The sequence below is a fragment of the Triticum aestivum genome, chromosome 7D (genome assembly GCF_018294505.1).
Source record: "Triticum aestivum cultivar Chinese Spring chromosome 7D, IWGSC CS RefSeq v2.1, whole genome shotgun sequence".
Classification (NCBI taxonomy): Eukaryota; Viridiplantae; Streptophyta; class Magnoliopsida; order Poales; family Poaceae; genus Triticum; species Triticum aestivum.
The window spans coordinates 443,954,616-443,971,897 of record NC_057814.1 but is presented as its reverse complement, the minus strand read 5'-3'; the positions used below and the strand labels follow the sequence as shown (position 1 = coordinate 443,971,897).

The following is a 17,282-nucleotide window of genomic DNA, read 5'->3' as shown; positions in this document are numbered from 1 at the left end:
GTTGAGAGGCACTCTACGGTCCATAGATAAGCATGCATGCATGGCCGGAGATGCAACGGAAGAGCGCTGCAGAGACGGTGAGCACCAGGACCAGGTGTACGTGCAACCAGTCTTGCGTGAATTAGGGTGGCACGCATCCGGACCTTTTTAAGATTTTAACACGAGGGCCGTTTGTCTGCTTGGCTCAACCGCGCGTGGAGACAAAAGCTGTTTCAGCAAAGCAATGGACATATACGTGATGCTAAGGCTAAAGCAGCACGTGAGTTCATACTGGCATGGCATCCCCTGGGTCCTATATAGAGGCCACCCTCCTCGTGTCCATCTTCCCACTCATCGCAACCCACCTCTAGCTTCCAACTCTACTCCGAGCTTGCAGTTTTGCTAAGGTAACACATCTATCTGCTTAGTTTGGTTCTTCTTACAGATACTCCTAGGATTGAGCATTAACTGATCGATTCGATGGTACGTGCGTGCGTGCATGCAAACACAAACGCAGGGTGATGGGGACCGAGCAAGGGAAGGAAGGAACGGGAGCGGGGGAGGGGCGCGTGGAGGTGCGCACGGGGCCGAGGCCAGCGCTGCCGGCGCCGCAGCAGCGGGCGGTGGACGGGTTCTGGAGGGAGCGGCAGGAGGAGATGGAGGCGACGGTGGACTTCAACGACCGCATACTGCCCATGGCCCGCCTCAAGAGGCTCATCCGCGCCGAGGAGGACGGCATGATGATCGCCGCTGACACGCCGGCGTACCTGGCCAAGCTCTGCGAGCTCTTCGTGCAGGAGCTCGCCGTGCGCGCCTGGGCCTGCGCCCAGTCCCACCGCCGCCGCATCATACTGGAATCGGACATCGCCGAGGCCGCCGCCTACACCGAGTCCTACGACTTCCTCGCCACCGTGCTCCTCGAGCACCAACGGGAGGCGCGGCTGGCCGGCCGTGCTACACCGACAACGGTTCCGGTATCGGCGGCGAGGGCTAGGCTCATCACCAGGAAGCGCCACATGCCGGACCCGAATCCTCCACGGCCGGTGCATGGGGTGCGGAGAATTCGTCCTCGTGCGCTTCCTATCCCGCCGCCGTCGGACGTTCGCTACGTGCCGGTTCCGTTTCCGTTCCCCTCGGCGCCGATCGGAGCCACGGCGACGGCGGAGGGGCTGATGATTCTCCCACCCATCAACCACGCGACTACCGAGCGCGTGTTCTTCCTGGACAGGAACAGCGGCACTGACTTCGCAGGTGAAAACTCTGCTGCTGAAACTATGGCATCTCCGCCTCGTCCGGCAGGGCCTGCAGGAGCAGTGGCGCTGCCCACTGTCCATCCTGCCGCTTACTACTTGTGCGCTTACCCGGTGACCAACGACGTTGAGGCCTTTGCCGTCGGCAACACAGATCCTGATGTCATCCCACCGGAGATTGTAGTGGGAGACGTCGCCATCCCACCGGAGATTATAGAGGGAAACGTCGCCGATGGCAACGGCGACGGCGGACAGCAGCAGCAGCAGAGCGAAAACCTTGGTGGTAATGGTGAGAGTGTGGTGGTGCCGCAAAGCAATGATGTGCAGGAAGATGGTGCAGATGGGATGTTTCTGGAGGAGATCCTCATGGATGAAGACCTGATGTTTCCCGACGCCGAGCTTTTTCCGTTGGTGGGCGCTGCACCTGGTCCAGAGGATTTCATCGTCGACCAAGATGTTCTCGACGACGTCTTCGCCAACCCGAGCAGCAGCGCAAGCAGCGACTGAACCGAAAGAAGATCAGAGCGGGACGCAGCATCGGTTGATTCATCTATCGTCTCTCGACCTGCTACTCTATGCTAGCCGCTATATCGGTTAATAAATTTGGGAATAAGTTTGTGTTCGTGCGTGTGACATGGACTGCATAGTTCGCCCTGAATTTATACTATTGCAATATATAGCCGTGATTGTGTGTACTCCTCAAAACACTCGAGTATCTCCGGCAGTTTGGCCCCCATCGTACCCAGCGAAGGCCTTTGTGCGTTTGCGCCGGCGTTTTATTCGGCTTGGGAGGCACACGTTTCCAGCCGCGCTCCCAGGTTTCAGCCCCAAACGCACAAAAATTTAAAATTCTCTTTTTCGCTATCAAAAAAGATACATGTTCGGCGATCATCATGCCACATGTCGGCGATCATGCCAAAGATCGGCGATCGAACATAGCCAAAGTCCGACGATCAAAAGGGCAGGAACCATAGACATGGAATTCAAATGGCAGGCTACTCTACCATAGGGGTGGGAGAGCTCGGCGTAGGCGTTGTGGGCGCAGTTGCAGTGCTCGGCGTAGGCGTGGGCGCAGTTGCAGTGCTCGGTGTTGGCGTAGGCATGGGCGCAGTTGCAGCCGGTCCCGGCATCTAGTTCAAGATGAGGTCGCGCTCGGCCAGGTACCACGTCTTCACCTGCTGGTTCATCGTCGCCATGTCTGATCCCATCAGGAACGCCAGGTCGGTGTTCCTCTTCTTCGCGACGACGTTGGTCTTGAGAAGGTCGAGCTTGACGTCCTGCTTCGTCATCAATGCCGACCACCTCGCCTCAGACTTCTCCTCCCTCTTGGCGGTGTGGCTCCTGGCGTCGGCGATGCACTGTTCTATCGACGACTGCAGTCGCTCGACAACGGGTGTCGAGTCCCTCGCCACCTTGGCTTTCTTGTTGCCATCAGGATGCCCTTCTGTCGCCGCCGAGACAGGCGTGTCCGGGTTGCAGACTGTTGGGTAACGCAGTAATTTCAAAAAAAAAATCCTACGCACACGCAAGATCCATCTAGGTGATGCATAGCAACGAGAGGGGAGAGTGTTGTCCACGTACCCTCGTAGACCGAAAGCGGAAGCGTTATGACAACACGGTTGATGTAGTCGTACGTCTTCACGATCCGACAGTAAGGGCATCTTTTGCCCTAGGGTTTTGATGATGATGACAACACACGTGGACTAATCGTGCACCATAGTTTTCTCAGGTACACTTTGTGTGGCGCAAGACGGTTAGGTTTTCCCTCTATGCGGAAAAGATCGAAGACGGAGTTCCCGACGTTTTTATTTCCTTTGGTCGTAGGATACCCGTACTATTAAGAGGGAATCCACATCGGAAGGTATTGGGTGAATCCTTCACGTACACATTCTCTGCACCCACCATATACCCTCCGTTCGAGGAGAGAGAGGTTCCCCATCCTCTATTCTGTGCAGTCATACTCTTGGCGGTTGTACCGCTTCATTGAGCGGTTGTACCGTTGGCCGGTAGTTCCGGTCTTACCACCGCCCCTAGTACCGCTCAGGGGTGACTCCCTTCTGTACCAGGTGCGGTGGTAGACCGGTGGTGGAACGGTAGTTCCGGTTTTTTTTTGATAAACCGGTACTACCGGTGTTCAGGGCGGTAGTACCGCCTCGGACCCCACCGCCCAGGAACTGCTGGCCCAGCGGTAGTTCCGGTCCAACCTCCGCTCCAACTACCGGTCTGAGGGGTTTACTTTCTGTATGTCGCCCGGTAGTTGAGCGGTGGTTGTGTGGTAGTTCCGGTTTGTTCCGATAAACCGGTACTACCGGGTGCGCCACCGGTTGTACCGCTCCTATGCGTTTCTGCACATAACGGTTGGATCTTGGGGGGCCTATTTAAGGAGGTGCTTCTCCTACCTCCCACCTACCTCTTGCCTCTCTCTCTCCTCCATTACTGCCATTAAAGCTCTCTTGCCCGATCTCTCTCTCTAGCTACTCAAACTCGTTGATTTGCTAGGGATTGAAGGAGGAGACCTAGATCTACACTTCCACCAAAGGATATTTGATTCCCCCATACTTTCTTGTGTGGATTTTGTTACTCTTGGGTCCTTGGGCGCCCTAGACGGAAGAGGTCACTTCGGAGCCACATTTCATTGTGGTGAAGCTCCGGGGTTTTGTTGGGAGCCTCCAATTAAGTTGTGGAGAGAGCCTCAACCTTGTTTGTAAAGGTCTGGTTGCCGCCTTCAAGGGCACCAATAGTGGAATCATGGCATCTCGCATTGTGTGAGGGCGTGAGGAGAATACGGTGGCCCTAGTGGCTTCTTGGGGAGCATTGTGCCTCCACACCGCTCCAACGGAGACGTTCTTCCCGTTAAAAGGAAGTAACTTCGGTAACACATCCTCGTCTTCACCGGCTCCACTCTTGGTTATCTTGTCCCTTTACTTGTGCAAGCTTATTTGTGTATTCTCCCTTGCTTGCTTTTGTGCTTGTTGTTGTTGCATCATATAGGTTGTCCACCTAGTTGCATATCTAGACAACTTACTTTGATGCAAAGTTTAAATTGGTAAAGAAAAGCTAAAAATTGTTAGTTGCCTATTCACCCCCCTCTAGTCAACTACATCGATCCTTTCAATTGGTATCAGAGCCTTGTCTCTTTTTTAAGGACTTTGCCGTCCGAAGAGTATGGTTGACACCGTAGACGGTGTGGAGGAGCACTCCGGTGTGAAATCCGGTCTCGTCTACGGCCGATGGGGGAACCACGGTCTCTCGTGAGGAATTCAATGTGGCTTTGGACACATTGAAAACCTCCATGACGACCGAGGTTGAAAGCATTGTTTAATAAATTCATAGTAGGGCTTAAATTATCCACCGCACCGTTGAAAGTGGGTGATCCCACCAACAAGGTGACGGATGCTAACTCCGACAAGGGGGAAGCTACTAGTGAAAAGGCTCCTTCTTCTAGTGGCAAAAATGGCACCGACATCTTTGCCCATGTGGAACCTCCACTTGTTTATGGTGGACCGATTCCCTCCACTCATTTAAATCATGCCGGTCCTCCCCCTAAGATTGTGAAAAATGAGGACTTTGATTCTTGGGTTTATCTCTTTAAGCGTCATTTAAATCATGTGAATACTAATCTTTGGAGAATCATTGAAGAAGGTTTCTATCCGCATGACGGAAGCAACTTCACTCCTAGAGAAGCCGCGGATAATCAAGTCAATGAGAATGCTCTCTTCATCATCCAAGATGCAATTCCACCCGAAGATCTTCCTCATCTTCGGCCCTTCGCCATGGCCAAGGATGCATGGCACCATGTCGTTTCCCTCTACAGGGGAAGCGCTAGCATTCAACGCTCCAACTATGAAGTGGTGCAAGATGAAGCTGATGAGTTTGCAATGAAAGAAGATGAAGAACCTCATGAGCTTTATTGGAGAATAACCAAACTCGCGGTCTCAGTCCGAGATCATGGGAGCAAGGACACGGATGAAAATTGGATCAAGCACAAATTCCTCAAGGCAATGATGCCTTACCACAAGGCCATGTCCTCCGTCATTCATCAAAGGCCGGACTTCCACACCTTGTCCTCTAGTGAAGTGTTGGATGAGTTTGTGGCTATGAGCATCTTGGACAAGACCGCCGACAATGCGGTGCTACGTTCTCAAAGAGCAAAGAAGCCCAACCTTGCTTTGAAGGCCAAGGTTAGTGTGGAAGAAGAGGACGAAGAGGAAGAAGAAGAGAGCAACCCCGAAGATACAAAGTATGCTTATCATGAACACATGGCTCTCGCTTCAAGGCAATTTTGGAGCAAGAAGAACACAAGGCCCAACTTCAACAAGAACAACTCAAGTGGCGCGAAGGTCAAGCAACGTGTGAGGACTTGCTATAATTGTGGCAATGTGAGCCACTTTGTTGCGGAATGTCCTTGTGAGAAGAGGGAAGACAATGGTGGCAAGCTCATCCGAAAAGACAAGGCCAAGTCTTTCCCCAAAAAGAGCAACTTCACCAAGAAGACTCCTCCCAAGGGGTTGGTGGTACAAGAAAAGTACAATGAGGATGATGATGGTGAGTCGGTCGCCATGGCCTCCGTTGCCATTGCGTCAACTCCACGGGTGTCTCTCTGCGACTCACCCAATGAGAGCATCACCGCCAAGTGCCTCATGGCTAAAGCCACCAACAAGGTAACCCCCAACATCAAAACCACCATCATTAATAATCCTTCTTTCACGGATTGCATTGATGAACATGAGGGATCTAATGTGGAGGAGAATAAGTTTGAGTCTTTTACGAGTAAACTCAAGGGTAAATCCAAGAAGCACTTCGTTGCTCTCTTGGAACAACTTGGTGAAGCCAATGACATGATCGAGGCTCACGAAGATACCACCTCTAAGATGGAGGGACATAGTCGTGACTATGCCGATGAGATTTCGGATCTTTCCAATGCTCTTGAGGAAGAGCGAGGTCTTCGTTTGGCTCTTGAGGAGCCACACAACGATGATCACGCTAAATTAAAGATCTTGATCATGCTCTTGTTGTCTCTCGTGTGCTAACCTCCGAGAAGGCCAAGCTTGGGGTTGATCTTGCTAGACTCAAAGAGGAGTTTGACTTACTTGACAAGGCTCACAAGGTCTTGAAGGGTGCTCATGCTAGCCTCAAAGAGTCTCATGATCAACTTCAAGTAAAGCTAACCAAGGAGAAAGCCAGATTTCCTCATATGGTCTTAATTGATAATGCAAATGCTACTAACCCGTGTTGTGAGCATGTGCATCTTGTTGAGGAGAATGCTAAGTTGAAGGAGAAACTTGAGAAAGGCCTTGTGCCGTGCATAAAAGGAGAGAAGAACCTCAATGACCTTTTGAGCAATCAAAAGGAAGTTGTGGCCAAGGAAGGAATTGGGTTCACACCCAAGTCCAAGAACAAGAAGAAGGATGACAAGGCCAAACGACCTCCCCCTCTCAAGCAAACTTTTGTGAAGGAGGGAGAGGGTGCTTCTAAGAAGAAGAAGAACAACAATGTGAAGGGTAGTGATGCTAAGAAGAGCAATGTTGCCCCTCCTAACAAAGCCGGCGACTTTAACCCTTCCTATGTGTTATGCCGTGCTAGTGATGGACATGTTTATGCCAAATTTGTTGGTTCTTCTTATGAGTACATTGAATGGTCTATTTGGGTTCCTAAGACCCTTGTTACTAACATCAAAGGACCCATTACAAAATGGGTACCTAAAACCAAGCATTGATTTCTTGTAGGTGTTTGCTTCTGGTGGGGGATCATGGTTGCTCGATAGTGGAGCCACTAACCATATGACTGGAAGCAAGGACTTGGTGGTGGACGTTCACAAGATTCCATCTATGCCCACCAATGTCGAGTGGGGTGATGCCTCGTCCTCTAAGGTATTGGGACTTGGCAAGGTTGTCATTTCTCATGATCTCATGATCGAGAAGGTCATGCTTGTTGAGTCCCTTGCATACAATTTACTTTCAGTTCGACAACTTGCACTCATGGGCTTTGCCACTTTCTTTGATGTTGATACCGTGGCCCTCTTGTGGAGCAAGACTCTTAAAGTAGCCTTTGTTGGGCATGTTAAGAACGGTCTCTATGTGATTAACTTTTCAAAGCAACCCACTAAGACCGCGACATGCCTAATGGCTAAAGTTGACGTGGGATGGCTTTGGCATCGCCGTTTAGCCCATGCCAATATGAGATCTTTGCAAAGTATTCTCAAGGGGGGCCATGTCCGTGGACTAACAAATGTTAGTTTTGCTAAAGATCGTGCTTGCAGTGCTTGTATCGAAGGAAAGCTACATGAAAAGGCTCACCCTCCCACGACTATCATCTACTCGAAGAGGCCTTTGGAGCTCCTTCACTTGGGTCTCTTTGGGCCTCCATCCTTTGATAGTCTTGGGGGTAGAAAGTATTGCTTGGTGATTGTGGATGATTATTCAAGATACACTTGGGTATACTTCTTCAAGAGGAAGAGCGAGACCCAACAAACCGTCATTGACTTTGCAAATAAAGCTCAACGTCAACACAATGCAAAGATCTTGATGATAAGAAGTGACAACGGCACCGAGTTCAAGAACTACACCTTGGATGAGTTTCTTAGTGATGAGGGGATCAAGCATCAATACTCCGCACCATACACCCCTCAACAAAATGGTGTTGCGGAAAGGAAGAACCGGACGTTGATGGATGCGGCAAGGACCATGATGGCGGAGTTCAAGTCTCCATACAACTTTTGGGCCGAAGCCATTAACACCGCGTGTCATGCATCAAATCGACTCTATCTCCGCAAAGGCTTGAACAAGACTCCATATGAGATACTCACCGGTAACAAGCCCAACCTCAAGTACTTTCGGGTGTTCGGGTGTAAGTGTTTCATTCTCAAGAAAGGTGTTCGTTTGTCTAAATTTGAGGCTAGAGCTTATGAGGGCATATTTGTTGGTTATGCTACAAACTCTCATGCTTACCATGTCCTCAATAAGTCCACGGGACTTATTGAGGAGACGTGTAACGTGGAGTTTGATGAGAATAATGGCTCCCAAGTGGAGCAAAGTGGGACTTGTGATGTAGGTGATGAAATTCCTCCTCAAGCCATAAGAAGAATGGGAGTTGGTTTTATCCTACCCATTGAGGAACCCCTTGTGGCCGAAGGAGAAGGACAATGCTCCACTCAAGTGGAGGCATCACCAACCCAAGGCCCACACGCTTCCGAAGAACAAAGTGAAGGCCCTCAACCTCATGAACAAGACCAAAGGCAAGATCAATTTCAAGACGGTGTTGAAACACCAAGTGATGCCCAAGGTCAAGTTCTCTCCTCCGAGCAAGTTCAAGATCAAGAGCTTCCTCAAGATCAAGAACAAGCTCAAGATGGCGCTCAAGATGATCAAGTGACCGCTCCTCGACTCACCCCCGAGGAGGAACTGGAGCGTCGTGCCGCCAAGATTGCATCCAAGCTCTCCACCAAGGGTCATCTCATGAAGAATGTGCTTGGAAGCATTCAAAAGGGGGTAAGCACTCGTAGACAATTGGCAAACTATTGTGAACATCACGCGTTTGTCTCTTGTGTTGAACCTCAAAAGGTCTATGAGGCGCTCGAAGATCCGGATTGGCTCAATGCCATGCATGAAGAACTCAACAACTTCGAGTACAACAATGTGTGGAGATTGGTGCCAAGGCCAACGGGGAACCACAATGTCATTGGAACCAAGTGGATATTCAAGAACAAGCAAGATTCTCATGGGACCATCGTTCGCAACAAGGCAAGATTGGTAGTACAAGGCTACTCCCAAGTCGAGGGCATCGACTACGGTGAAACCTTTGCTCCCGTTGCTCGCCTTGAATCCATTCGTTTGTTGATTGCTTATGCTTCCCATCATAACTTTAAGTTACAACAAATGGATGTGAAGAGTGCTTTTCTTAATGGTCCTATTAATGAGTTGGTATTTGTCAAGCAACCCCCCGGGTTCGAGGATCCCTACTTCCCCGATCATGTGTATCAAATCGATAAGGCACTCTATGGCCTTAAACAAGCCCAACGTGCGTGGTATGACCACCTTACCGAGTTGTTGCAAGATCGTGGATTTGAAGTTAGGAAAATTGACCCCACTATTTTTACTAAGAAGGTCAAAGGGGAGTTGTTTGTGTGCCAACTATATGTTGATGATATTATCTTTGGTTCCCCTAACAAAGCTTTCAATGAGGAATTTGCCACTCTCATGACCTCAAAGTTCAAGATGTCTTTGATGGGAGAGTTGAAGTTCTTTCTTGGGTTCGAAATCAAGCAAAGAAGAGAAGGAACCTTCATCAACCAAGCCAAATATACTCAAGACATGCTCAAGAGATTCAAGCTAAGTTATGTCAAGCCGGCTTCCACTCCAATGCCCCTCAAATGCCAACTTGACATAGATCCTAATGGTAAAGCGGTGGATCAAAAGGTATATCGCTCCATGATTGGCTCCTTGCTTTACCTTTGTGCATCTAGACCGGATATCATGTTGAGTGTGGGAATTTGTGCACGATTTCAAGCCGCACCTAAGGAAAGCCACTTTGTGGCGGTCAAGCGAATCTTTCGGTATTTGGCTCATACCCTAAACTTTGGCTTATGGTACCCAAGAGGATCCAACTTCAAGCTTATGGGCTATTCGGACTCCGATTGGGCGGGAGACAAAGTGGATAGGAAGTCCACTTCCGGAGGGTGCCAATTTCTTGGTTGCTCTTTGGTAAGTTGGTCTTCCAAGAAGCAAAGTTGTGTGTCTCTCTCGTCCACCGAAGCGGAGTATGTGGCCGCTGGGAGTTGTTGTGCACAACTTCTTTGGATGAGGCAAACTTTAAAGGATTACGGTGTCATTTGTGACAAAGTGCCTCTTTGGTGTGATAATGAAAGTGCCATCAAGATTTCTCTCAACCCGGTGCAACACTTCAAGACGAAGCATATTGAGATTCGGTATCACTTCATCCGGGATCACATTAGGCGAGGGGAGATCGAGCTCAACTACGTTAACACTCATGATAACCTTGCAGATATTTTCACGAAGCCCTTGGATGAAGCAAGATTTTGCGAGTTAAGGCATGATCTAAATATCATTGATTCGAGCAATGTTGCTTGAACCTTTGCACACCCCACCATACTCAACATGATGTCTTGCTCTTGGTGTAGGCATGGAAATAGGGGTGCATTGTTCTCTCAATGAACTCTTCCTCCCCCCATTATGCATAAATTGATCAATTCTTTCACATTAGCCATTGTTGATGGTACTTGTGATTCAAAGACGAGTTTTTGGTCATGGGCCCAAGGATAATTCTTCGCGGTGCCATACCCTTTTAACTCAAACATAGGTGTCTCTGGCCACCGCCCTTGAGCTTAGGTGTTTTTCCTTGTTGTGTGTTTCTTTTTGCCTGGCTCTTTTCGGTCTCCTAGATGTTTGAATTCTCTAAAGAGTGGTTTTTCTTGTTTGCTTCTTGCACCCTTGAGAGTCTTCTTCATCATACTTCAGTGTCTTCATTCCATCCTAAGCCTCCTCATCCCTAGCCATCTTTTCCAAATGTACACAAGTTTGATATCCTTTTGTGCTTGGGCTGTTGCAACCTGCGGTACAACCGGTGGTCAGACCGGTTCTTCCGGTCTTCCCTTCTGTTGTACAGTCTCAGCGGTACTTTCGGTCCTGCATGAGCGGTTCTACCGCTCCTGCCTGTACCTGTATCTCTGACCGGTACTGCCGGTGCTTAGACGCGGTACTACCGCTGCTTCTGGAGTGGAAGTACCGCTCTCAACCACCAGGTAGCTACAGGACCGGTACTACTGCTCCTAGGAGCGGTACTACCGGCTGACATCTGGGGCTTATATAAGGGGAGCGGGCAGAAGGGGTTTTTTCTTTTCCCCTTCGTGCTTGTCCCTCCTCTTATCCCTAGCCGCCGGTTGCTTCGTCCTTCGCCCCGGAGCGCCCTCAGGCCCTCCGGATCGGTCGGCCCTTCATCGGATCCGCTCCATGGAGGCCGCCTCCTCTTCGATCTCTTCCATGGATACCGGTAATGCCCTATTCTTCTCCTTCTTAGGGTTCCTCATTTTGAATCCAACTCTAGGGCATTGCTTGCATTCCCACATTTTTGGCCAAATGGTTGAGAGATCCGTATAGCCTCCTTATGTTTCCTGTGCGTATGTAGAGATAGGAATATGCCATATAGATTCGAGAACGGGCGGTTCCCGTTCTTCCAGTCGGCGGTTTCGCTCTCAGCGGTACTACCGCTCCTTGCGAGCGGTACTACCGCTCGAGCGGTACTACCGGTGGTCCAACCGGAACAACCGGTTTCTCTGAACCTATGTACACTGTTTCTCTTCTACCCACTTACATGAGACATATTACTCTGATTTTGTGTACATTCCTCTCATCTTTGCTCGGGTTTCTGTGTGCTCTCTGTGTGCGTCTGCAGGTGGTTCTAGTTCCTGTGCTGCTCGGAAGCCTCAAAACTCCAAGAAGAGGGCCCGTAGGGGCAAACCTTCGGATGACAACGAGGACTCTTATGAGGTGGTGATTCCTACCAAGGCCACTCGTCGGGAGAAGTCTGTTGCTGCCAAGCAACATGTTGCGGTGCCCATGCACAAATGGAAGATGTCGGACTAGCAAAAGTTTCATTTCTAGGATCCCTACACTATTGCACCGAATCCCCGTTGGAACAACCCTCAGTTCTGAAATGAGTTACAGATGAGGATTGTGTCAGAAGTGTTCGAGCATCACAAGAACAAGTTCACCCTGATGTGGTCCATTGACATCGATCATTGGAGGAACCACCCTGATTACTTTGGAGAAGCTCTGGCGACCTGTGAAGAGTTTGATTTGATCAAGCTCATGACCGTGAATTGTGATTTTGATGTGCAGCTCGTCCATCAGTTCTATGCTACAGTCCACTTCAGCTCTGATGAGGAACGCCACCTCTCCTTTATGTGCCGTGATGAGTTCCTTCATGTCCCATGGAGAGCTTTCTGCAATGCTATTGGTTATGAGGATACCGGGATTGAGGGTCAAGGTGGCATCTGTCCTCACGACCGTGCTCACCCCATCGACAAGGTGAAGCTTGCCCCTCTATACATCCCTGGACATGGCATTGTGGGCAAGTCCAATGATCTTCTACCAGTCTATGACATTATGCATCGTGTGTTCCGTTGTGTGCTGCTTCCCAAGGTTGGGAATCAAGATGATATCTATGGTTATCTGGTGGATTTGCTTGTGGCCATGAAGACCAAGAGGGGATCCGGTGCCACATTTGATGTCTCCAAGTGGCTATGGGAGGAGATGTACAATATGGTGTTGTACCGCAAGGTACCAATATATGCTCCTTTTGTGATGTAGTTTCTGAGCATCGTTTGGGCAATCCGTAGGCCAGGAGAGCCTCTCACCACCCTTGCCAACCTCACGGAGCATGAGGTCAAGGAGCTAAGGAAAAGAAGCATAAGACCCCTCGCTTTGCTTCAGGCAATCAGGAGGATGTGTTTGCTACCTCGGACGACGAGGACTTTGAGCTAGAGCCTGGGGTCCAGCCCTCGTGGGTTGAGAAGCTGACTTCAAAGATCAAGAAGACCTTTTGCCTATAGACTCACATTCAAAAGAAGCTCTACAAGGCCCATGTTGCTGAGAAGATGGCGCGTCGCCGGCAGATTCAGTTGATGAGGCACCTCAATGTGCCAGATGTGAAGAGTGGCTCCGAGAAGACCACCACTCCTGAAGATACATGGTGCTTGGAGAACTGCCAGTGGTCTGATGAAGCACTTGCTTCTTCCTCTGTCCGTGTTCCTGAGGCAGCTACTGCGAGGTCTGAGGAGTCTGAGGAGTACGATGAGGCTCAGGATCATGACGATGATGTTGATGATGATGCGTCTGACAGCTCTACGGCTACTGGCGAGGAGATCTACTGAGCCCCGGGACGCTAGCTTCGCTCTTTTTCTTTTTGGTGTCTTGATGCCAAAGGGGGAGAGAGCTCCATTAGGTCACGGGAGTTGCATGGGTGGTTATTTGCTATTTGCAATTGGTCTTTCTAGTTTATTTTCTTGCTCTTTCTAGTGTCCTATGTTTCTAGTGCTCTATGGACTTATTCTATATTGTTGATCTCGTGTATGGTGTAAGACATGTGTCATTCTATTTATCTATGCACTCTTCTACTGCTCTATGGTTATTGCGGTTGTTTTGCTATCTCCGGTTGGTCTATAAAATCCAGGGGGAGCATTCCCTAGTGTGCGCACTTTGCATTCCAAAAGCAAACTCTAAATAGTGCTCACACTCAGGGGGGGCCCTCCGTTATTTTTTAGAACTACCGGACTAATCATGTGGTTGTCATCATCCACCAAAAAGGGGGAGATTGTAAGGGCATCTTTTGCCCTAGGGTTTTGGTGATGATGACAACACACGTGGACTAATCGTGCGCCATAGTTTTCTCAGGTACACTTTGTGTGGCGCAAGACGGTTAGGTTTTCCCTCTATGCGGAAAAGATCGAAGACGGAGTTTCCGACGTTTTTGTTTCCTTTGGTCATAGGATATCCATACTATTAAGAGGGAATCCACATCGGAAGGTATTGCGTGAATCCTTCACGTACACATTCTCTACACCCACCATATACCCTCCGTTCGAGGAGAGAGAGGTTCCCAATCCTTTGTTCTGTGCAGTCCTGCTCTTGGCGGTTGTACCGCTTCATTGAGCGGTTGTACCGCTGGCCGGTAGTTCTGTCTTACCACCACCCCTAGTACCGCTCAGGGGTGACTCCCTTCTCCAGGTGCGGTGGTAGACCGGTGGTGGAACGGTAGTTCCGGTTTTTCTTGATAAACCGGTACTACCGGTGTTCAGGGTGGTAGTACCGCCTCGGACCCCACCGCCCAGGAACTGCTGGCCCAGCGGTAGTTCCGGTCCAACCTCTGCTCCAACTACCGGCCTGAGGGGTTTACTTTCTGTATGTGGCCCGGTAGTTGAGCGGTGGTTGTGCGTTAGTTCCGGTTTGTTTCGATAAACCGGTACTACTGGGTGCGCCACCGGTTGTACCACTCCTATGCGTTTCTGCACATAACGGTTGGATCTTGGGGGGCCTATTTAAGGAGGTGATTCTCCTACCTCCCACCTACCTCTTGCCTCTCTCTCTCCTCCATTACTGCCATTAAAGCTCTCTTGCCCGATCTCTCTCTCTCTAGCCACTCAAACTCGTTGATTTGCTAGGGATTGAAGGAGGAGACCTAGATATACACTTCCACCAAAGGATATTTGATTCCCCCATACTTTCTTGTGTGGATTTTGTTACTCTTGGGTGCTTGGGCGCCCTAGACGGAAGAGGTCACTTCGGAGCCACATTCCATTGTGGTGAAGCTCCGGGGTTTCGTTGGGAGCCTCCAATTAAGTTGTGGAGAGAGCCTCAACCTTGTTTGTAAAGGTCCGGTTGCCGCCTTCAAGGGCACCAATAGTGGAATCACGGCATCTCGCATTGTGTGAGGGCGTGAGGAGAATACGGTGGCCCTAGTGGCTTCTTGGGGAGCATTGTGCCTCCACACCGCTCCAACAGAGACGTACTTCCCGTTAAAAGGAAGGAACTTCGGTAACACATCCTCGTCTTCACCGGCTCCACTCTTGCTTATCTTGTCCCTTTACTTGTGCAAGCTTATTTGTATTTTCTCCCTTGCTTGCTTGTGTGCTTGTTGTTGTTGCATCATATAGGTTGTCCACCTAGTTGCATATCTAGACAACCTACTTTGATGCAAAGTTTAAATCAGTAAAGAAAAGCTAAAAATTGTTAGTTGCCTATTCACCCCCCCACCTCTAGTCAATTATATCGATCATTTCACCGACCAATCCTAACACCGAAGGTACGGCACCTCCGCGATCTGCACACGTTCTGCTCGGTGACGTCCCACGAACTCTAGATCCAGCTGAGGTCAAGGGAGAGTTTCGTCAGCACGGCGGCGTGATGACGGTGATGATGAAGTTACCGTCGCAGGGCTTCGCCTAAGCACTACAACGATATGACCGAGGTGGAAATCTGTGGAGGGGGGCACCGCACACGGCTAAACAATGTGTCTATGGGGTGCCCCCTCCCCCGTATATAAAGGAGGGGAGGAGGGGAGGGCCGGCCCTCTCATGGCGCGCCCAAGGGGGAAGTCCTACTCCCGGTGGGAGTAGGATTCTCTCCCTTCCCTAGTTGGAGTAGGAGAAGAAGGAAGAGGGAGAGAGAGGGAAGGAAAAGGGGGGCCGGCCCCCACCCAATTCGTATTGGGCTTGGGGGGGGCGCGCCCTCCATCTGGCCGCCTCGTCCTCTCTCCCACTAAGGCCCAATAAGGCCAATTGACTCCCCGGGGGGTTCCGGTAACCCCCCGGTACTCCAGTAAATGCCCGAACTCACCCGGAACCATTCCAATGTCCAAACATAGCATTCCAATATATCGATCTTTATGTCTCGACCATTTCGAGACTCCTTGTCATGTCCGTGATCACATCCGGGGCTCCGAACAACCTTCGGTACATCAAAACACATAAACTCATAATACCGATCATCATCGAACGTTAAGCGTGCGGACCCTACGGGTTCGAGAACTATGTAGACATGACCGAGACTCATCTCCGGTAAATAACCAATAGCGGAACCTGGATGCTCATATTGGTTCCTACATATTCTACGAAGATCTTTATCGGTCAAATCGCATAACAACATACGTTGTTCCCTTTGTCATCGGTATGTTACTTGTCCGAGATTCGCTCGTCGGTATCTCAATACCTAGTTCAATCTCGTTACCGGCAAGTCTCTTTACTCGTTCCGTAATGCATCATCCCGTAACTAACTCATTAGTCACATTGCTTGCAAGGCTTATAGTGATGTGCATTACCGAGAGGGCCCAGAGATACCTCTCCGACAATCGGAGTGACAAATCCTAATCTTGATCTATGCCAACTCAACAGACACCATCGGAAACACCTGTAGAGCATCTTTATAGTCACCCAGTTACGTTGTGACGTTTGATAGCACACTAAGTGTTCCTCCGGTATTCGTGAGTTGCATAATCTCATAGTCATAGGAACATGTATAAGTTATGAAGAAAGCAATAGCAATAAACTAAACGATCATAGTGCTAAGCTAACGGATGGGTCAAGTCAATCACATCATTCTCTAATGATGTGATCCCATTCATCAAATGACAACTCTTTGCCCATGGCTAGGAAACTTAACCATCTTTGATTAACGAGCTAGTCAAGTAGAGGCATGCTAGTGACACTCTGTTTGTCTATGTATTCACACATGTACTAAGTTTCCGGTTTATACAATTCTAGCATGAATAATAAACATTTATCATGATATAAGGAAATATAAATAACAACTTTATTATTGCTCTAGGGCATATTTCCTTCACAGACACCGTCCTTGGTCTTGGTGAGAGTGAGACAACACTATGTCCATTTCTCGCATGACTCAAACCTGGTGAAGACGTGAAGGAACTTGAACTCGAGGTCATTGTTGTCCTGGCAAAACATGTCGAACATTCGGACCATCTACACAGACGAAGAACAAGTGTCGGCAAAGTACACGGCAAAGAGCTGGGCCGGCGAGCCATGGACATACCTGACGCTCGACGTTGGCGCCGCTCTCCAGGCGAGCAATGACCTCGTCCTAAATCCCATGACACTAGTTGCAGACCTACTGGATGGTCGCCCAATGGTTGGCCATGGCCTTCTCGTCGCGATCCATGTGGATGTTGGCGAACTCGGGGTCGACCATCTTGGGCTCGTCGAAGGCCGTCTTGACCCTTCTCCAGTAGGTCTCGGCATTCTGATTCGCGCCAGTAATCGGATCGATGCCGACAGTCTTCCATGCTTCAGCGAGGCACTCGTCTTCCTTTGGCGTCCACTTGACGTGAGGCTCGCCGGGCCTGGCATTGGACGACCGCCTCTTCCTTCTCAGTTTGGTTGTTGGCTCCACCGATTCTCCTCTTCCACCTCCCCCTCGACATGGTCGTGCTCGACGTCCTCCATCTCGCCGGCAGTGTCCAGTGTTTCGTCTTGCGTGCAGAACCCGAAGCACAAAGCGGCGGCGGCTAAGCCGTTCGTTATGATAT

General features: G+C 49.9%; 1 protein-coding gene across 1 annotated transcript; it reads left to right on the top strand.

Moving 5' to 3' along the window:
* Window positions 1-270: 270 nt before the first annotated feature.
* LOC123167125 (uncharacterized) lies at window positions 271-1,859 on the top strand. The gene is made up of 2 exons (XM_044584957.1): window positions 271-386; window positions 497-1,859. The coding sequence occupies exon 2, from the start codon at window positions 501-503 to the stop codon at window positions 1,734-1,736; it is 1,236 nt and encodes a 411-aa protein (XP_044440892.1). The 5' UTR covers window positions 271-386; window positions 497-500; the 3' UTR covers window positions 1,737-1,859.
* The last annotated feature ends 15,423 nt before the right edge of the window (window positions 1,860-17,282 follow it).